The sequence below is a fragment of the Trichomycterus rosablanca genome, chromosome 7 (genome assembly GCF_030014385.1).
Source record: "Trichomycterus rosablanca isolate fTriRos1 chromosome 7, fTriRos1.hap1, whole genome shotgun sequence".
Classification (NCBI taxonomy): Eukaryota; Metazoa; Chordata; class Actinopteri; order Siluriformes; family Trichomycteridae; genus Trichomycterus; species Trichomycterus rosablanca.
Window position 1 is genome coordinate 27,198,234 of NC_085994.1, and position 17,066 is coordinate 27,215,299.

Consider the following 17,066-nt stretch of genomic DNA (forward strand, 5'->3'; position numbering starts at 1 on the left):
ATTATCTAGTATTTGATTTCTTAAGAGAATGTACAGTTCAGCTGCATGGTATGCATCAACAGGAGCATCCCAGCCATTTTCATCAATAAGAAGAGCACAAAGCTCAAAGACTGTTTCATCACAGGGGAACTGGGATTTTGGGGTGCATTCCTCTTTGCAAACAGTGACCTCTTCTGGAAGCACATATTTGAGTTTGTCCTCCCCTGCACCATAAATCTGTGGCATGCAGTACATTAAAATTGGGCGTCCTCCTGGAATTCCTGGCCTTGACCTTATTTGATGGGAGTTCCATGTCCTCACAACTTCGTCTAGTTCCTCCTGCATGAACATAAATATGTAAAACTTAGTTCAACTACTGTCCCAACAAAAAATCTGCACAGAACATTTACCTGCATCAATATATGGGACAATATATGGGTCATTCAAAAAGCCTGTGTTGAGTCATAAGTTTATGGCCATATTATCAGAATAATATCGACTTTAATCTCAGAATAATATCGACTTTAATCTCAGAATAATGTCGACTTTAATCTCAGAACAAATAAAAAAAATTTTTTTTCCTTAGTGGCCCTAATACGCCGTCGTACTAATACGCCGTCGTACCATCTCTCAGTACTGTTCAAATAGAGCTCAAATGTTCATATGTTTAAAAAGACAAAGATTTTCATGGGGTGTCCTAACTTTTTTTTTCACATGACTGTATATACTATGTGACCTACTTAGGGACACCCCATGAAAATCTTTGTCTATTTAAACATATGAACATTTGAGCTCTATTTGAACAGTACTGAGTTATTACTACTTAAAATGTCTAAAATTAGAATCCAGTGCACCACATCAGCTGCAATGATTAGACCATCGTTAGAGGACATTGGAGTTTTATTTAAACATTAGTTTAGCCGATCAGCCATAACATTAAAACCACCTTTTTGTTTCTACACACATTGTCCATTTTATCAGCTTTACTTACCATATAGAAGCACTTTGTAGTTCTACAATTACTGACTGTAGTCCATCTGTTTCTCTACATGGTTTGTTAGCCCCCTTTCATGCAGGACCATTAATTGGATTAGATATTAATTGGGTTGTGGGTAATTCTCAGCACTGCAGTGACACTGACATGGTGGTGGTGTGTTAGTGTGTGTTGTGCTTGTATGAGTGGATAAGACACAGCAGTCCTGCTGGAGTTTTTGAACTCCTCACTATCACTGCTGGACTGAAAATAGTCCACCAACCAAAAATATATACAGCCAACATCCTGTGACCACTGATGAAGGTCTCGAAGATGACCAACTCAAACAGCAGCAATAGATGAGCAATTGTATCTGACTTTACATCTACAAGGTGGACCAGCTAGGTAGGTGTCTAACAGAGTGGACAGTGAGTGGACACGGTATTTAAAAACTCCAGCAGCGCTGCTGTGTCTGATCCACTCAAACCAAAACAACACACACTAACACACCACCACCATGTCATTGTCACTGCAGTGCTGAGAATCATCCACCACCTAAATAATACCTACTCTGTGGTGGTCCTGACCATTGAAGAACAGGGTGAAAGCAGGCTAAAAAGGTATGTAGAGAAATAGATGGACTAAAGTCAGTAATTGTAGAACTTCAAAGTGCTTCTATATGGTAAGTGGAGCTGATAAAATGGACAATGGGTGTAGAAAGAAGGAGGTGGTCTACACATTTTTTATCCAGATTTTGCTTAATGATATCTGGTTATAGTAGTGCAGGTTTGTAGGTGGTCAATCGTATTTATCCAGAAAATGTGACTAGCTATGTTAGTTTCTTTGTATTGACTGTACAGGTCCTTCTCAAAAAATTAGCATATTGTGATAAAGTTCATTATTTTCCATAATGTAATGATAAAAATTAAACTTTCATATATTTTAGATTCATTGCACACCAACTGAAATATTTCAGGTCTTTTATTGTTTTAATACTGATGATTTTGGCATCTAAAAAAATTAGCATATCATGAAAAGGTTCTCTAAACGAGCTATTAACCTAATCATCTGAATCAACGAATGAACTCTAAACACCTGCAAAAGATTCCTGAGGCTTTTAAAAACTCCCAGCCTGGTTCATTACTCAAAACTGCAATCATATGTAAGACTGCCGACCTGACTGCTGTCCAGAAGGCCATCATTGACACCCTCAAGCAAGAGGGTAAGACACAGAAAGAAATTTCTGAACGAATAGGCTGTTCCCAGAGTGCTGTATCAAGGCACCTCAGTGGGAAGTCTGTGGGAAGGAAAAAGTGTGGCAGAAAACGCTGCACAACGAGAAGAGGTGACCGGACCCTGAGGAAGATTGTGGAGAAGGGCCGATTCCAGACCTTGGGGGACCTGCGGAAGCAGTGGACTGAGTCTGGAGTAGAAACATCCAGAGCCACCGTGCACAGGCGTGTGCAGGAAATGGACTACAGGTGCCGCATTCCCCAGGTCAAGCCACTTTTGAACCAGAAACAGCGGCAGAAGCGCCTGACCTGGGCTACAGAGAAGCAGCACTGGACTGTTGCTCAGTGGTCCAAAGTACTGTTTTCGGATGAAAGCAAATTTTGCATGTCATTCGGAAATCAAGGTGCCAGAGTCTGGAGGAAGACTGGGGAGAAGGAAATGCCAAAATGCCTGAAGTCCAGTGTCAAGTACCCACAGTCAGTGATGGTCTGGGGTGCCATGTCAGCTGCTGGTGTTGGTCCACTGTGTTTTATCAAGGGCAGGGTCAATGCAGCTAGCTATCAGGAGATTTTGGAGCACTTCATGCTTCCATCTGCTGAAAAGCTTTATGGAGATGAAGATTTCATTTTTCAGCACGACCTGGCACCTGCTCACAGTGCCAAAACCACTGGTGAATGGTTTACTGACCATGGTATTACTGTGCTCAATTGGCCTGCCAACTCTCCTGACCTGAACCCCATAGAGAATCTGTGGGATATTGTGAAGAGAAAGTTGAGAGACAGAAGACCCAACACTCTGGATGAGCTTAAGGCCGCTATCGAAGCATCCTGGGCCTCCATAACACCTCAGCAGTGCCACAGGCTGATTGCCTCCATGCCACGCCGCATTGAAGCAGTCATTTCTGCAAAAGGATTCCCGACCAAGTATTGAGTGCATAACTGAACATAATTATTTGAAGGTTGACTTTTTTTGTATTAAAAACACTTTTCTTTTATTGGTCGGATGAAATATGCAAATTTTTTGAGAAGGACCTGTATATTGTTTGGTCGAAATTAATTGTGTGTGCTTTTTTTATTGAAAAAAGCTAATTTCAAGTTTCATATGTCCTGCCATTTTGTCTCCCATATAATTTTCTGTTTGTGGTCAGTATAACATTTGTCCTTTTGTTTCTCAGTTATAAGCAGTTTTCGAAGTTCGGTCAGTCATTCACTGGTTTTGGAGCTCGGAGAAACCGTCCAAATCCTTGAAAAATATAATGGTAAGTCAGTAATAGTTTTGTTAATTTATTGATCACTTTAGATTGAGGAGGGACTGTGACTTACATCAAAAAAAGCTAATATTTTATATTTGTTTTTAGGTTGGTACAGAGGCGTTTCTACCAAAAGACCAACACTTAAGGTTAGATTTAAAACACAAAATTCCTAGTTTATAAATTTATAGATCCCAAATCAGAAAAAGTTGGGACAGTATGGAAAATGCTAATAAAATAAAAAGGCAGTGTTTCTTACATTTACTTTGACTTTTATTTGATTGCAGACATGATGAACCTGAGATATTTCATGTTTTATCTGCTCAACTTAATTTTATTTATTAATATACCTTCATTTCTGCATTTCAGGCCTGCAACACATTCCAACAAAAGTTGGGATGGGGGCATTTTAGGGCTAGTAATGTATTAGTATAAAACTAAATAATTATGCAATTTTAAACAGGTGATGTCAACAGGTGATTGTAATCATGGTTTGGTACAAAAGCAGCATCCAGGAAAGGCTGAGTCTTTGATGAACAAAGATGATCAGAGGATCTCCAGTTTGTCAACAAATGTGTGAGAAAATGATGGAAATGTTTACAAACAATGAACCTCAAAGAAAGATCGGAAGGGATTTGCATATTTCTCCCTTTACAGTGCATAATATCATTAAACGATTCAAGGAATTGGGAGGAATTTCAGTGCGTAAAGGCCAAGGGCGCAAGCTTAAGCTGAACGCCCGTGATCTTAGATCCCTCAGACGGCACTGCATCAAGAACCAACACTCAACAATAGCTGATATAACCACATGGGTGAGGGATTACTTTGGCAAACTTTTGTCAAGCTCTACAATATGGAGTTACATGCACAAATGCCACTGAAAACTTTACTGTGCAAAAAAGAAGCCTTATGTTAACCATGTCCAGAAGCGTCTTCGACTTCTCGGGGCTCAGAGGCATTTAGGATGGACCATCACACAGTGGAAAGGTGTATTGTGGTCAGATGAATCAGCATTCCAGGTCTTTTTTTTTTTTTTAAATGGACACTGTGTGCTCTGGACCAAAGATGAAAAAGGCCATCCAGACTTATCAGCAACAGGTCCAAAAGCCAGGGTCTGTCATGGTATGGGGCTGTGTCAGTGCCCTTGGCAAAGGTCATTCTGTGATGGCAGCATTGATGCAGATAAATACATTGAGATCTTAGAGCAACATGTGCTGTCTTCAAGACGTCATCTTTTCCATGGACATCCAGCATGGAAAACCACATGCTGCACACATTACAAAGACATGGCTGCGGAAGAAAAGGGTACGGGTACTGGACTGGCCTGCCTGCAGTCCTGACCTGTCCCCAATAGAGAATTTTGAAAGGAAAAATGTGACCCCATACTGTTGCACACCTTAAGACGTGTTTGCAGGAAGAACGGGACAAAATAAAAGCTGAAACACTAAATCACTTTCCTTGGTGCCAAAATGTCTTTTAAGTGTGGTGAAAAGGAATAGCAACATTACAAAGTGGTAAATGCCCTACCGTCCCAACTTTTTTTGCAATGTGTTGCAGACCTAAAATGCAGGAATGGATGTTTATTAATAAATGAAAAGAAGTTGAGTAGATAAAACATGAAATATCTCAGGTTCATTCTGTCTGCAATCAAATGAAAGTCAAAGTAAATGTAAGAAACAGAACAGAATTGCATTCCATGTAGACCAACTAACTGAATAAACCATACTCTTACCTAATTTTTTATCCTTATCCCATAGCCACCACTAACCAATTAAGTTGCAGGAAGTTTTTAACCGCCTTAAAACTTGAAATGCATCTCCAACTACCCTCTAATAGCCTTTGAAGCATAAAGGGTGCTATAGCTTAGCATCAGATTTTAAGGTTTTACGCCGTATGACAGAGATACAAATTTTTTTTTCTCCTGATTACTTGCCTCATGCTCTACCCACTAACAACTGATCTGATTGCAGGAAGTATTTGACTGCCAAAAATTTGGCTGGTCACCATGTAACTTGAAATGCAACTTTGGAACCTCAAATAGCCATTGAAGCATGAAAGGTATCAGCCCCTAGGGGAGGCAAACACTAAAACACCTAAAAATCTGTTACTGTTGATTGTATACTTATTCAGTAACACCATACCAAGATATTTCTAAAAGCTTAACTTTTACAATTTTCTGCTGTTGCTATTAAATACTTTTAGAGTTAACATTCCATCATTCTACAACCCCAAATCCGAAAAAATTAAGGCAGTATGGAAAATGCAAATATAAAAAACGCAGTGTTTCCTATGTTTGCTTTGACTTTTATTTAATTGTATACAGTATGGACCCAAGATATTTTTTTATGTTTTGTCAACTTTATTTCATTTGTTAATGTACTGTACATCCATTCCTGCATTTCAGGACTGCAACACATTCAAAAATAACTTGGTATGGCATTTACCACTTCGTAATTTTGCTATTTCTTTTCTCAATACTTAATAGACGTTTTGGAACCAAGGATACCAAGAACTAAGTGTTTCAAATGTTATTTTGTCCCATTCTTCCTGCAAACAAGGTGTGCAACAGTACAGGGTTGTCATACATTTTTCGGTTCAAAATTCTCTGCACATTCTCTATTGGGGTAGACAGGCCAGCCAGTCCAGTACCTATACTGTCTTTTTTTGCAGCCATGCCTTTGTACTGTGTGCAGTATGTGGTTTTGCATTGCATTGTATGTGGTCTTCTTAAAAAATGCATGAATGTCCTTGAAGTTGTCTTGAAGGCAGTATATGTTGCTCCTAAATCTTAATGTACTTTTCTGCATTAATGCTGCCATCACAGAAATGTAAATTACCTTTGCCAAGGGCACTGACACAATACTATATCATATCAGATCCTGGCTTTTGGACTTATTGCTGATAACAATCTGGATGGTCCTTTTCATCTTTAGTCTGAAGCAAACACCAAAAAACGTCAAGGACCTTTTAAACAGGACAAAGAGGGCCAAATTAAAGACAGGAATCAGGAGGAGCTGAGGAGCCTACTGAGGAGCCTACTGCTTGCTTGAGGCTAAACAGTCTTAGCAGGAAGGTGAAGCAGAAGCTGCAGGAGAGTTTAGGGAGATCTGGAATGGTATGAAAACCATTACGAGCTACAAGCAGAGTAATGACAGAGCATCAGAGGGTAATGTGGAGAAAGCCAATGAGTTTACCTCCTCTTTAACTGGTTTTACTGCCCTGTTCCAAAACTTACTGCTTGTGTCTGTCCAGCCAACACCCCCACTCCCTCCTGCTGCCAGACCCCTGCACCAACTACTCCTGTCTATCCAGCAAGTAACCCCTTACTTCCTGCCATAGCTACTTATGCACACCTTTTTCAGGATGTCAACACAGTCCCCCTTTTTTCCCATCCACTTAGCATCAATGCAGACCAGGTAAGCTAAGGAAAATTTACACTAGCAAGATCTATCTAGCAGAAATTGATGTATTTTAACAAATGAAATAAAATGAAAAATATATTGGGTTCATACTGTTTGCAATAAAATAAAAGTCAAAGTAAATGTAAGAAAGGCAATTTTTTCTGATTTAGGCTTGTAAATGCCATTCATAATTGATGGATGTTATTAATCATAAATGTGACTTTAGCTACAGTGTGTCAGTCAATCCATCTGGTCGTTTTTAAAAAATATTTGGATTGTAACTCAGCCATACTTAAGATTCATGTAAAAAAAAAAAAAAAAAAAAAAATGACTGAGACAGTATACCAAATTTGTACTATATTGGGCCTCATTTTGCTGTTGATTTCTTTCCTTTTTAGGGCATTTTTCCTGTCAACTATGTGCACTTAAGGAAAGCAACAGTTACCAACAGAGGGTAAGTTAATTAATGAATTAAGCACTCATAAAATTGTTTTAACTAAATGTGACGAGGTAATATGGTGCTGTCTTGTTAACAGGATGGCAGGGAAATATTGGGCATTTTGGAATTGCACATTTATAAAATGTTGTGAATTCTGGTTTGTTAAATAAGTAAAGTTAAATAAAGATGATGTTCTATATATGTTCTTATTCTTTGGTATAAGATATATACAGTGTAATACTCTACATACAGGATATTACTCTACATACATTTTTGTAATGGTTTGAAATGACCTGTTTAAGGTACTTAAAGAAGCAGCCTGCCTGCACTGCATCAAAGAGCCAAATAAAGAGCAAAAACTCCATCTTAAATTAATTTAGGGTCTTCAAAGCTGTGACAGACCTTTGCCTGGATTTTAATAAGCTCATATGTTGTGTATTTCAGGCAGTATGAGACAGTTGTTCCTTTGGAGGACCCAATCATCACTGAGAGTACCAGTACACTGCAGGAATGGGGAGTGCTGTGGAAACAGTTTTATGTGGTACTAGTTTCCATAACTAGGCTGAGCTTTTCTGGATGAGTATGCAGTATCTTTTATTTTTACATTTGCACAATTGTGTAGGTGGTTTGGTTCTGAAAAAAATGGTTGTCCTGGTAACAATGAATTGTGCAATCTCTCACTACATGCTTTAAACAGATGTTTTTTATGCTTTTCAAGCATGATTTATATTATGTTGAGAACCTGGTTCCTCTTCTGTCACCTATACTTTCTCCTCTTTTATGAAAAACTGGATGAAAACTGCAAGTGTATATAATGCTACATTTTCACTGCCTATTTTATATTATAGACATACATTGTTCACACTGCAGGATTAAGTGGACTTCTGTGGACACCATGATCACCCTTTCTGCCATGACAGGAGTATTAAATAAATTATTTGAAAAAAAAAAAAATAATGCCTCCAATTTTGTGCATTTAGTTTGGGATGGCCTTTCCTGTTTCAGCATTACTATGTCTCTGTGCACAAAGTCAGGTCCATACATTCCGACAGCCCTGACCTCAAGCTCATTGAACAACCCTGAAATAAACTGGAATGTTGATTGCGAGCCAGGCTTTCTTTTCCAACATTTGTGACCGAAATCACAAATTTTCTTTTCACTGAATGGGCACAAATTCCCACAGCCAGCTTATGAAAAAAGCTAGTAAAAAGTCTTTCCAGAATAGTGGTGATTGTTATAGTACAAATAAAAAACATTATAATAATTATACGTACACTATAAATATGTGTACACAACACAACCCACCCAGACTATAACAAACTTTCCACTATGCTGTAATACATCAGATAATAATAAACTGTTTCCAATTCCCCATTGCATTTTCTCTTGCTACTTTTACCCCTCTGTGTACCTCCTGGCAAGTGTGGAGTCATCAGCTGCTTCTTTTTACCAGCCAACCACAGGTTTGCGCACAGAGCATTATTGCTTATTAAGAGTCATGTCTTGTTTCCCTTTCAATAAAAATCAGTAAATAAGTAAAATTGCACATCTGCCCTAAATGCATATACAGTGGTATTAAAAGTAATTTCTGACTGACTTCGTTATTGCAATTTTTGTCACTTTGAATGAATTAAGGTGATAAAGCAAAACATATTACACCGGGAGAAAAACATTTTATTTAAAACTAATTTTTTACTGTTATTTAACACCCACAGTATTCTTGTTGAAAAGTAATTGGCCTCTTTGTTACTGAAGCAACCAGTTAATTAAGTTTAAATTATAGGCAAATTTAGCCAACTAAACAAAAGTAGACTTGATTCCAGACATTATTAATCCATACAGTATTTATTTTACTAATCTTGAATCTTATTATTAAAGTTAGGCAGTCATTGTATTGTTTATTTAGAAACACTATGTTACTATTTCAAAAAAATCAAAAAGTGCAAAAAACAAAAGCAGCTAAAATATCAGTCTGGAAGGAAGTTACAATGGAATTTTAACTATTTTACAAATAAAAAATTCCTTTATTGTATAACATACACATATACAGTACACAGGATTTCCTTGCTCAAGTTTCCAACATTGACTAGTGGGAAGAGCCAGGATTTAAACCCTCAACCATCAAATTGATAGCCCTTAGCCTTAAACACTGAGGTACCACTGTCTGAGTGATAGTTCAATGTTCTGTGCAGGACCTGGCCAACTTAAATTTTCTGAGAAAAGAAGTACTTCCAATTATCTATCTCTAAAAAATTGTTTATTTGAAAAAAAAAAAAAAATCATTTATTTATAAGGTAAAACTAAAATGTTATTGAGTTGGGCATACAAAAGCAAGCTTATATATTAATGGCTGAAATAAGACAGCATTAAGTTTTAGATTAGGTAAGTCAAAGTCCAGCCAAGGGTTATTGTCCAAAGACCTAGCAGTGTGTAACACTGATGTGAGAGGCCAAAATCAAATTTTATAAAGTGTTTTCATTCAGTCATTGCTGTTAGAACTGTTACAAACAGTTACTATTTTAAAGGGGCAATACTTTGTTACAGGGGATATATTGGTGTTGGATGCCTTTGTTTCTTAATTAAATGAAACTTTACAACAAAGAAGGAAATAAATGAGTGGCCATAATGAGGTGGCCATAATAACTGAAACAAAGTAACAAATGAAAGACACAAATCATCTGCAGCCCACAACTGGGAAAGTGGATAGAAAAGGGACAGTGAGGAACTGAGAACTGGTTGTCACAATAAGACAGGCTACTGGGTCCGTGTACCTTTGGTAATTCGTTTTTCATCTCAAATCCCAAAGTTGAAAGACAAGAAAACGGGTCGTTTTTTGTTTTTCGTTTCAAAAACCAATATTGGAAAACGGGGCGTTATTCGTTTTTCGTTTTTCGATCAGAAATCTAATAACAAATAAGCAGAAATTGAAAAACGGGTCGTATTAAAATTTTCCAAAATTAAAATTTTTTATCAGTTCAACCAGAAATAAAAGTGCGAGCACGGCATGCACGCGCTGAGGTGCGTATACATATGCTTCATATAAACTGTAAATCAGGTACAAGTGTTGAGAAGACGAAGCAAAAAGTTATAATAACGTTAAGCTGCGTCCCCTGTTCTGACTTTTGTGTCTGCCGTACTTTTTTCTGCCCTTGTAATTCACACAAGAACTATTTATCCTAAAAACAAATAGGGGGCTATTCTAAGAAAAAAGAATGCTGCATTATTTTTTACATTATTATTATTATTAGGACTCAATTCAGTAATACAGGCATAACTAATCGTACATGTCACATAATGGCGGTAAATTCGGTTCATTTTGTGGACTGGGGTTAGTTTGAGTCACTCAGTGATGTGATTCGGTTCACTTGAGTCACTTGTACTGCCATCTTGATTGCGATTTATTTACTGCATGAAAATGCATCCAAATATCACTTGTCTTCCGTGCACTCAGAGCCAGTGCCAATCAGAGGACTCATAGGATCCGGGTTAATTGAGATCTCGGACTCGTGATTCCTGATTCAGTATGAAGATTCGAATCCTTAACCGAGGCGATTCAATATATCTCGGCTCTCAATCGCTGTGTGTGAACTACTCAACAACTCGATCCGACCGGCTCGCCGAGCGGATTGAGATTTCTAGCATGTCAGATATCTGATCCGAGTTGTGCGTCTGGCAGTGAGTGCAGTGTCGAACACAAGATACGGTGTGAGGGGAAATGCAGGAGAGGAGTGTAAACAGGTGGGACAGGGGGATAATATAGATTATATCAGAATACACCGGCACACACACATTTTACAGTATTTCTGATCTGATCGTTCTCTACAAAACATAACACCAACACTGCATTGCAAAAATATTTATTAACCTCCAACTCACTATAGAACAATCCATACTGTTGGTGTTGCCAAATCCACTCAGATTCATTTATTTTTCTCTTTGATTTTACACTGCACATCAGCGCACAAACACTTTGATCACTCGCTACTTGTTGATGTGCATTTTTGGACGTGGTATCATTAAACCCCTCGTCACTTCTCACATGTGTTTTTGTAAAAAAAACAAAAAAGACCCTACTGGGTCCGTGTACCTTTGGTCATTTGTTTTTCACTTCAAATCCCAAAGTTGAAAAACAAGAAAACGGGTTGTATTTTGTTTTTCGTTTCAAAAAACAATATTGAAAAATGGGGCGTTACTTGTTTTTCATTTTAAGATCAAAAATCAAATAACAAACAAGCAGAAATTAAAAAACGGGTCGTATTTTAATTTTCCGAAATCAACATTTTTTATCAGTTCAACCAGAAATAAAAGTGCGAGCGCGTGCACGTGCTGAGGTGCATATACATGCTTCATATAAACTGTAAATCAGGTACAAGTGTTGAGAAGACGGAGCACAAAGTCATAATAACGTTACGTTTTTTTATCCTAAAAAAATAGGGGGCTGTTCTAAGAAAAAAGAATGCTGCATTATTTTTTACATTATTATTATTATTACCGTATAGGACTCAATTCTGTAATACAGGCATTACTAATCGTACATGTCACATAGTGGTGGTAAACTCGGTTCATTTTATGGACTCGGGTTAGTCTGAGTCACTCAGTAATGTGATTCGGTTCACTTGAGTCACTTGTACTGACATCTTGATTGCGATTGATTTACTGCATGAAAATGCATCCAAATATCACTTATCTTCCATGCACTCAGAGCCAGTGCCAATCAGAGGACTCATAGGATCCGGGTTCATTGAGATCTCGGACTCGTGATTCCTGATTCAGTACGAAGATTCGAATCCTTAACCGAGGCAATTCAATATTTCTTGTTCTCGGCCAATAAACATCCAAAAATTTATAAAATTGCACGAACTAACTCTGCAGTAAACAAGGAGCAACAACAATCAAATATATTTCAAAAAGTTATTTGGTAAATAATAAGCAGAACGCTGATTTTAAAAAAGCATTAGATGTTGTAATAGTTTTACTGTGACATGTACGATTAGTTATGCCTGTATTACAGAATTGAGTTCTATACGGTAATATATAACAGGGGACGCGGCGTAACGTTATTATGACTTTTTGCTCCGTCTTCTCAACACTTGTACCTGATTTACAGTTTATGCCTAGTTCACACTACATGATTTTTGCCATGATTTTTGCTCGGCGACTGGTCGGCGCTAGATTTGCTGGCTCGGGAGCAACTCGGCGTTTGCTCGGCGATCAAAACTCGGCTCTCAATCGCTATGTGTGAACTACTCAACAACTCGATCCCACCGGCTCGCCGGGCGCTCGGCGACCGGATTGAGATTTCTAGCATGTCAGATATCTGATCTGAGTTGTGCATCTGGCAGTGAGTGCTATGTCGAACAGCCAATGAGAACGCAAGATACGGTGTGAGGGGAAATGCAGGAGAGGAGTGTAAACAGGTGGGACAGGGGGATAATATAGTTTATATCAGAATACACCGGCACACACACGTTTTACAGTATTTCTGACTTGATCGTTCTCTACAAAACATAACACCAACACAGCATTGCAAAAATATTTATTAACCTCCAACTCACTATAGAACAATCCATGCTGTTCGTGTTGCCAAATCCACTCAGATTCATTTATTTTTCCTCCTTGATTTTACGCTGCACATCAGCGCACAAACACTGATCGCTCGCTACTTGTTGATGTGCATTTTTGGACGTGGTATCATTAAACCCCTCGTCACTTCTCACATGTGTTTTTGTAAAAAAAAAAAAAAAAATTAGTTTGGGACACCAGAGAAGCTCGCCTGTGATTCCAGTTGGTGATAGATCGTGTAGTGTGAAACCCCCTTATTCTCGATTAGTCGTGTAGTGTGAAGTACACACCGACTGAAAGACTCCCGAGTGCAAAAGATTCAGTCGTGTAGTGTGAACTGTACAGCGACCCGACGACTTGGAAAGTCATGTAGTGTGAACTTGGCATTATATGAAGGATGTATACGCACGTCAGCGCGTGCACGCGCTCGCACTTTTATTTCTGGTTGAACTGATAAAAAATTTTGATTTTGGAAAATTAAAATACGACCCGTTTTTCAATTTCTGCTTAACTCGGGTTAGTCTGAGTCACTCAGTGATGTGATTCGGTTCACTTGAGTCACTTGTACTGACATCTTGATTGCGATTGATTTACTGCATGAAAATACATCCAAATATCACTTGTCTTCCATGCACTCAGAGCCAGTGCCAATCAGAGGACTCATAGGATCCGGGTTCATTGAGATCTCGGACTCGTGATTCCTGATTCAGTACGAAGATTCGAATCCTTAACCGAGGCGATTCAATATTTCTTGTTCTCGGCCAGTAAACATCCAAAAATTAATAAAATTGCACGAACTAACTCTGCAGTAAACAAGGAGCAACAACAATCAAATGTATTTGTAATAGTTTCACCGTGACATGTACGTTTAGTTCTTATTACAGAATCGAGTTCTATATGGTAATATAACAGGGGACGCGGCGTAACGTTATTATGACTTTTTGCTCCGTCTTCTCAACACTTGTACCTGATTTACACTTTATATGAAGCATGTATACGCACATCAGCGCGTGCACGCGCTCGCACTTTTATTTCTGGTTGAACTGATAAAAAATGTTGATTTTGGAAAATTAAAATACGACCCGTTTTTCAATTTCTGCTTATTTGTTATTTGATTTTTGATCTTAAAACGAAAAACGAATAACGCCCCGTTTTCCCGTTTTTCAGTATTGGTTTTTGAAACGAAAAACGACCCGTTTTCTTGTTTTTCAACTTTGGGATTTAAAGTGAAAAACGAATTACCAAAGGTATACGGACCAACGTCCAGTACGCTTCCCCATAATTGTTTTTTTTGCAGATAAAGCAAATATATGCACCTCAAATGTACAAACACAAAAGTCAGAACAACAGGAGACGCGTCGTTACGTTATTATTGGTTTTTCAACACTTGAGCTTGATTTACACTGTTTATATATGAAATACACGCATGTTAGCGCGTGCACATGCTTGTGTGTTTATTTCCGTTTAGAAACTGATAGAAAACGTTGATTTCGGAAAATTTAAATACGATTTTTCATTTTCTGCTTGTTTGTTATTTAATTTTTTATCTCAAAACGAAAAACAAATAACGCCCCGTTTTCCGATATTGTTTTTTTGAAACGAAAAACGACCGTTTTCTTGTTTTTCTTCTTTGGGATTTGAAGTGAAAAACGAATGATCAAAGGTACACGGACCATACTCCAGCTGTCTGCAACAACCCAGTTCTTGGAAATAGAGAAAACTGAATCCTCAAAACGAATCAGGGACGGCAATGCTTAAGCGGCACCCCAACCCCACCGGTGTACGTGGATTTAAAGCTGCCATTATTGAAAACCAATTTGAGATGGGGAGGAAGAAAAAATACCTTTAAGGCGGTAAACTGCCAGAGATGGAGGTGACCAGCCCCGCTTGGTTAAGCACTGCAGTGTTCATGTACTGACTGCTCCTTGTGTAATGGGGCAGGTTGTGTCTTGCTACTGAAGGCTACATCTTTGGAAGCTGAATGTCTCATCAATTCAATGTGGGGACAGAGGGGAAGGACCTCTAAGGTGGTAAACTACCAGAGATGGAGGCGAGCAGCCGAAAATTCTTGCAGCACACCTGCAAGAACTTTACGTTCCATCCAGACATATCCAGTTGCTCAATGTGTTTTTTTTTCATACATACATACACAACTTTAATATTATTTGCAATTGGTTATTGTTGTTATATTCAAAATGTATGTATCTAGTTGAAGTGTTTAACATGAACAATAAATACTGTGTTTAATCAGAAGCACAAGATGGAGATATTCCAGAAACTGCGTCATGTGATGAATGAGCTAATGGACCTGCGACGTCAGCTGATCTTGGGTCACATGACCCAGGAGCAGAGCCGTGAGGTCAAGCGCCACATTACACTGCGACTGGACTGGGGCAATGAGTAAGAGCTTTTAATCATGTCACCCAGATGTAAAACCACCATCATGTAACTAAGTATAAAAACAAGGTGAAAAAAAAATGAAAGAGGAAAACGTACCACCAGACTGTTTTTGGTCCCATGTGCAAAAGTCAGACAGATAGACATAATCAGGACAAATAAGGGGAGATCTTTTTAAATAATAATTTTTTTATAAAAAATATATGTTTAGTTTATACACTAATATGCCAAAAGTAATTGGATAATCTGTTTATTGATTTTTAAGTGCCATTTACTTAGGGGACAGCCTGGAAAAACCCAGACCTATATAAGTTGTGAGGTGTTATCTTGTAAGTAAGGTTGAACACTGGCCAATGTTAAAACATGGCATGATAGTGGGTGCCAGATGGATGAGACAGTCCATTTCTGAAGTTATGTGGGATTTAACATTCCTCGATCCACAGTGTCACATGTTTACTGGGACTAAATCATTTAAGGTATTACCACTCATCATGGACAGTACAATGGCCACCCACAGGTGCTTAATAATCATGATCGGCATCTAACTAGAATTATCCGGGGGAACAGACAAGCAAAACTTATCCACATTCAATGCAGACCTCTGGCCACTTGAGGAGCAGTTGAATGTTTGTTTGAACTATTTGGTGAACTGGGCCCCTAACAAGAACAAACCAGGAAAATGTTTCCAAATGGCTGTGGCCCCTTGAGGTCCAGCTAGGTTGTGTTTAGCTGTTTTACTGTGCATGAAATAGGGTTTATTGGTAGTAGGGGCAGCAGAAGATTTGGCTTGCTGATGTAGCCTGGGGGGCTGTAGCAACTTATAATGTAATAACTATGTGTAATGTAGTAACTGCACATAATAACACAGATGTAATAAAAGCTCTTAATGTAATAAAATGCTGATAATGTAATATAATCTTTATTCAATAATATAAGATTTTTGCTTATTACATTTCAGATTGAGTTACAATAAAATAAATAAACAAGAGATATATTTAGTGGTGTATTGTTTTAACTTTTTTAAACTATTGACAGGCTTAGATGAATTCTTACAATAACATGAGCATTATAAAACTGTGTAGATAAACATTTCTCTTTCAGAACACTCCAGACATTTCACCATATTTCTTTACCTGTGCTTACAGGTTTAATCAATGTGAAGCCACAATTTTTCAATGTACTCAGAACTAAATGCATGTCAATTTCCAAATTAATGACAGAAATCATTATCAATCTACCTCTTTCTCTCTCTTTACATACTGTATATACAGTATAGTGCCCTCTAGAATGTTTGGGACCTCTACTTAAACAGTTTAAAACCAAATCAAACCAATTAGACATGATTAAAGCACTCGTTCCAGGCTTTAATTGAAGGCACGCATTTTGGTCTCACCATGTTGAAATTATGTCCCTTTTTTCAGGGCTTCTCATTTCAGGGCACCATACTGTTTGGGACATTTGGCTTTATTGGTGTTTATGATTTTTCAGGTGTGTTCCATTGCTTCTTTAGTGCAGACTAGACTTGCTTCTAATTTGTAGTTTCTATTGTTCAAGAGGACACAAGGTCTGCCAATGAACATAAAAGAAGCTATTATGAGGCTGAAAAACAAGAATAAAACCATTAAAGACACCTGTCAAACCTTGGGATTACCAAAATCAACTGTGTGGAATATCTATCCACAGAAGACTCCATGAATGGAAATACAGAGGCTACAATGCAAGATGCAAACCACTAAATAAAATATGGGGTACAGGAACATCTTATTTTTTCAAGTTCTAGTAAAGGCCTCCAAACCCATTGGGTGGCGCTTAATTCTACAGCAAGATGATCAT

General features: G+C 38.1%; 1 protein-coding gene across 1 annotated transcript in view; it reads left to right on the plus strand.

Annotated features, from left to right (window-relative positions):
• LOC134318329 (dedicator of cytokinesis protein 3-like) overlaps positions 1 to 17,066 on the plus strand; it is a 179,241-nt gene that overhangs the window by 38,861 nt on the left and 123,314 nt on the right. Inside the window, exons 2-6 of the mRNA XM_062999191.1 lie at positions 3,360 to 3,443; positions 3,543 to 3,583; positions 7,234 to 7,289; positions 7,719 to 7,815; positions 15,088 to 15,236. Coding sequence (XP_062855261.1) covers positions 3,360 to 3,443; positions 3,543 to 3,583; positions 7,234 to 7,289; positions 7,719 to 7,815; positions 15,088 to 15,236 — 427 coding nt within the window. The remainder of the gene's footprint in view (positions 1 to 3,359; positions 3,444 to 3,542; positions 3,584 to 7,233; positions 7,290 to 7,718; positions 7,816 to 15,087; positions 15,237 to 17,066) is intronic.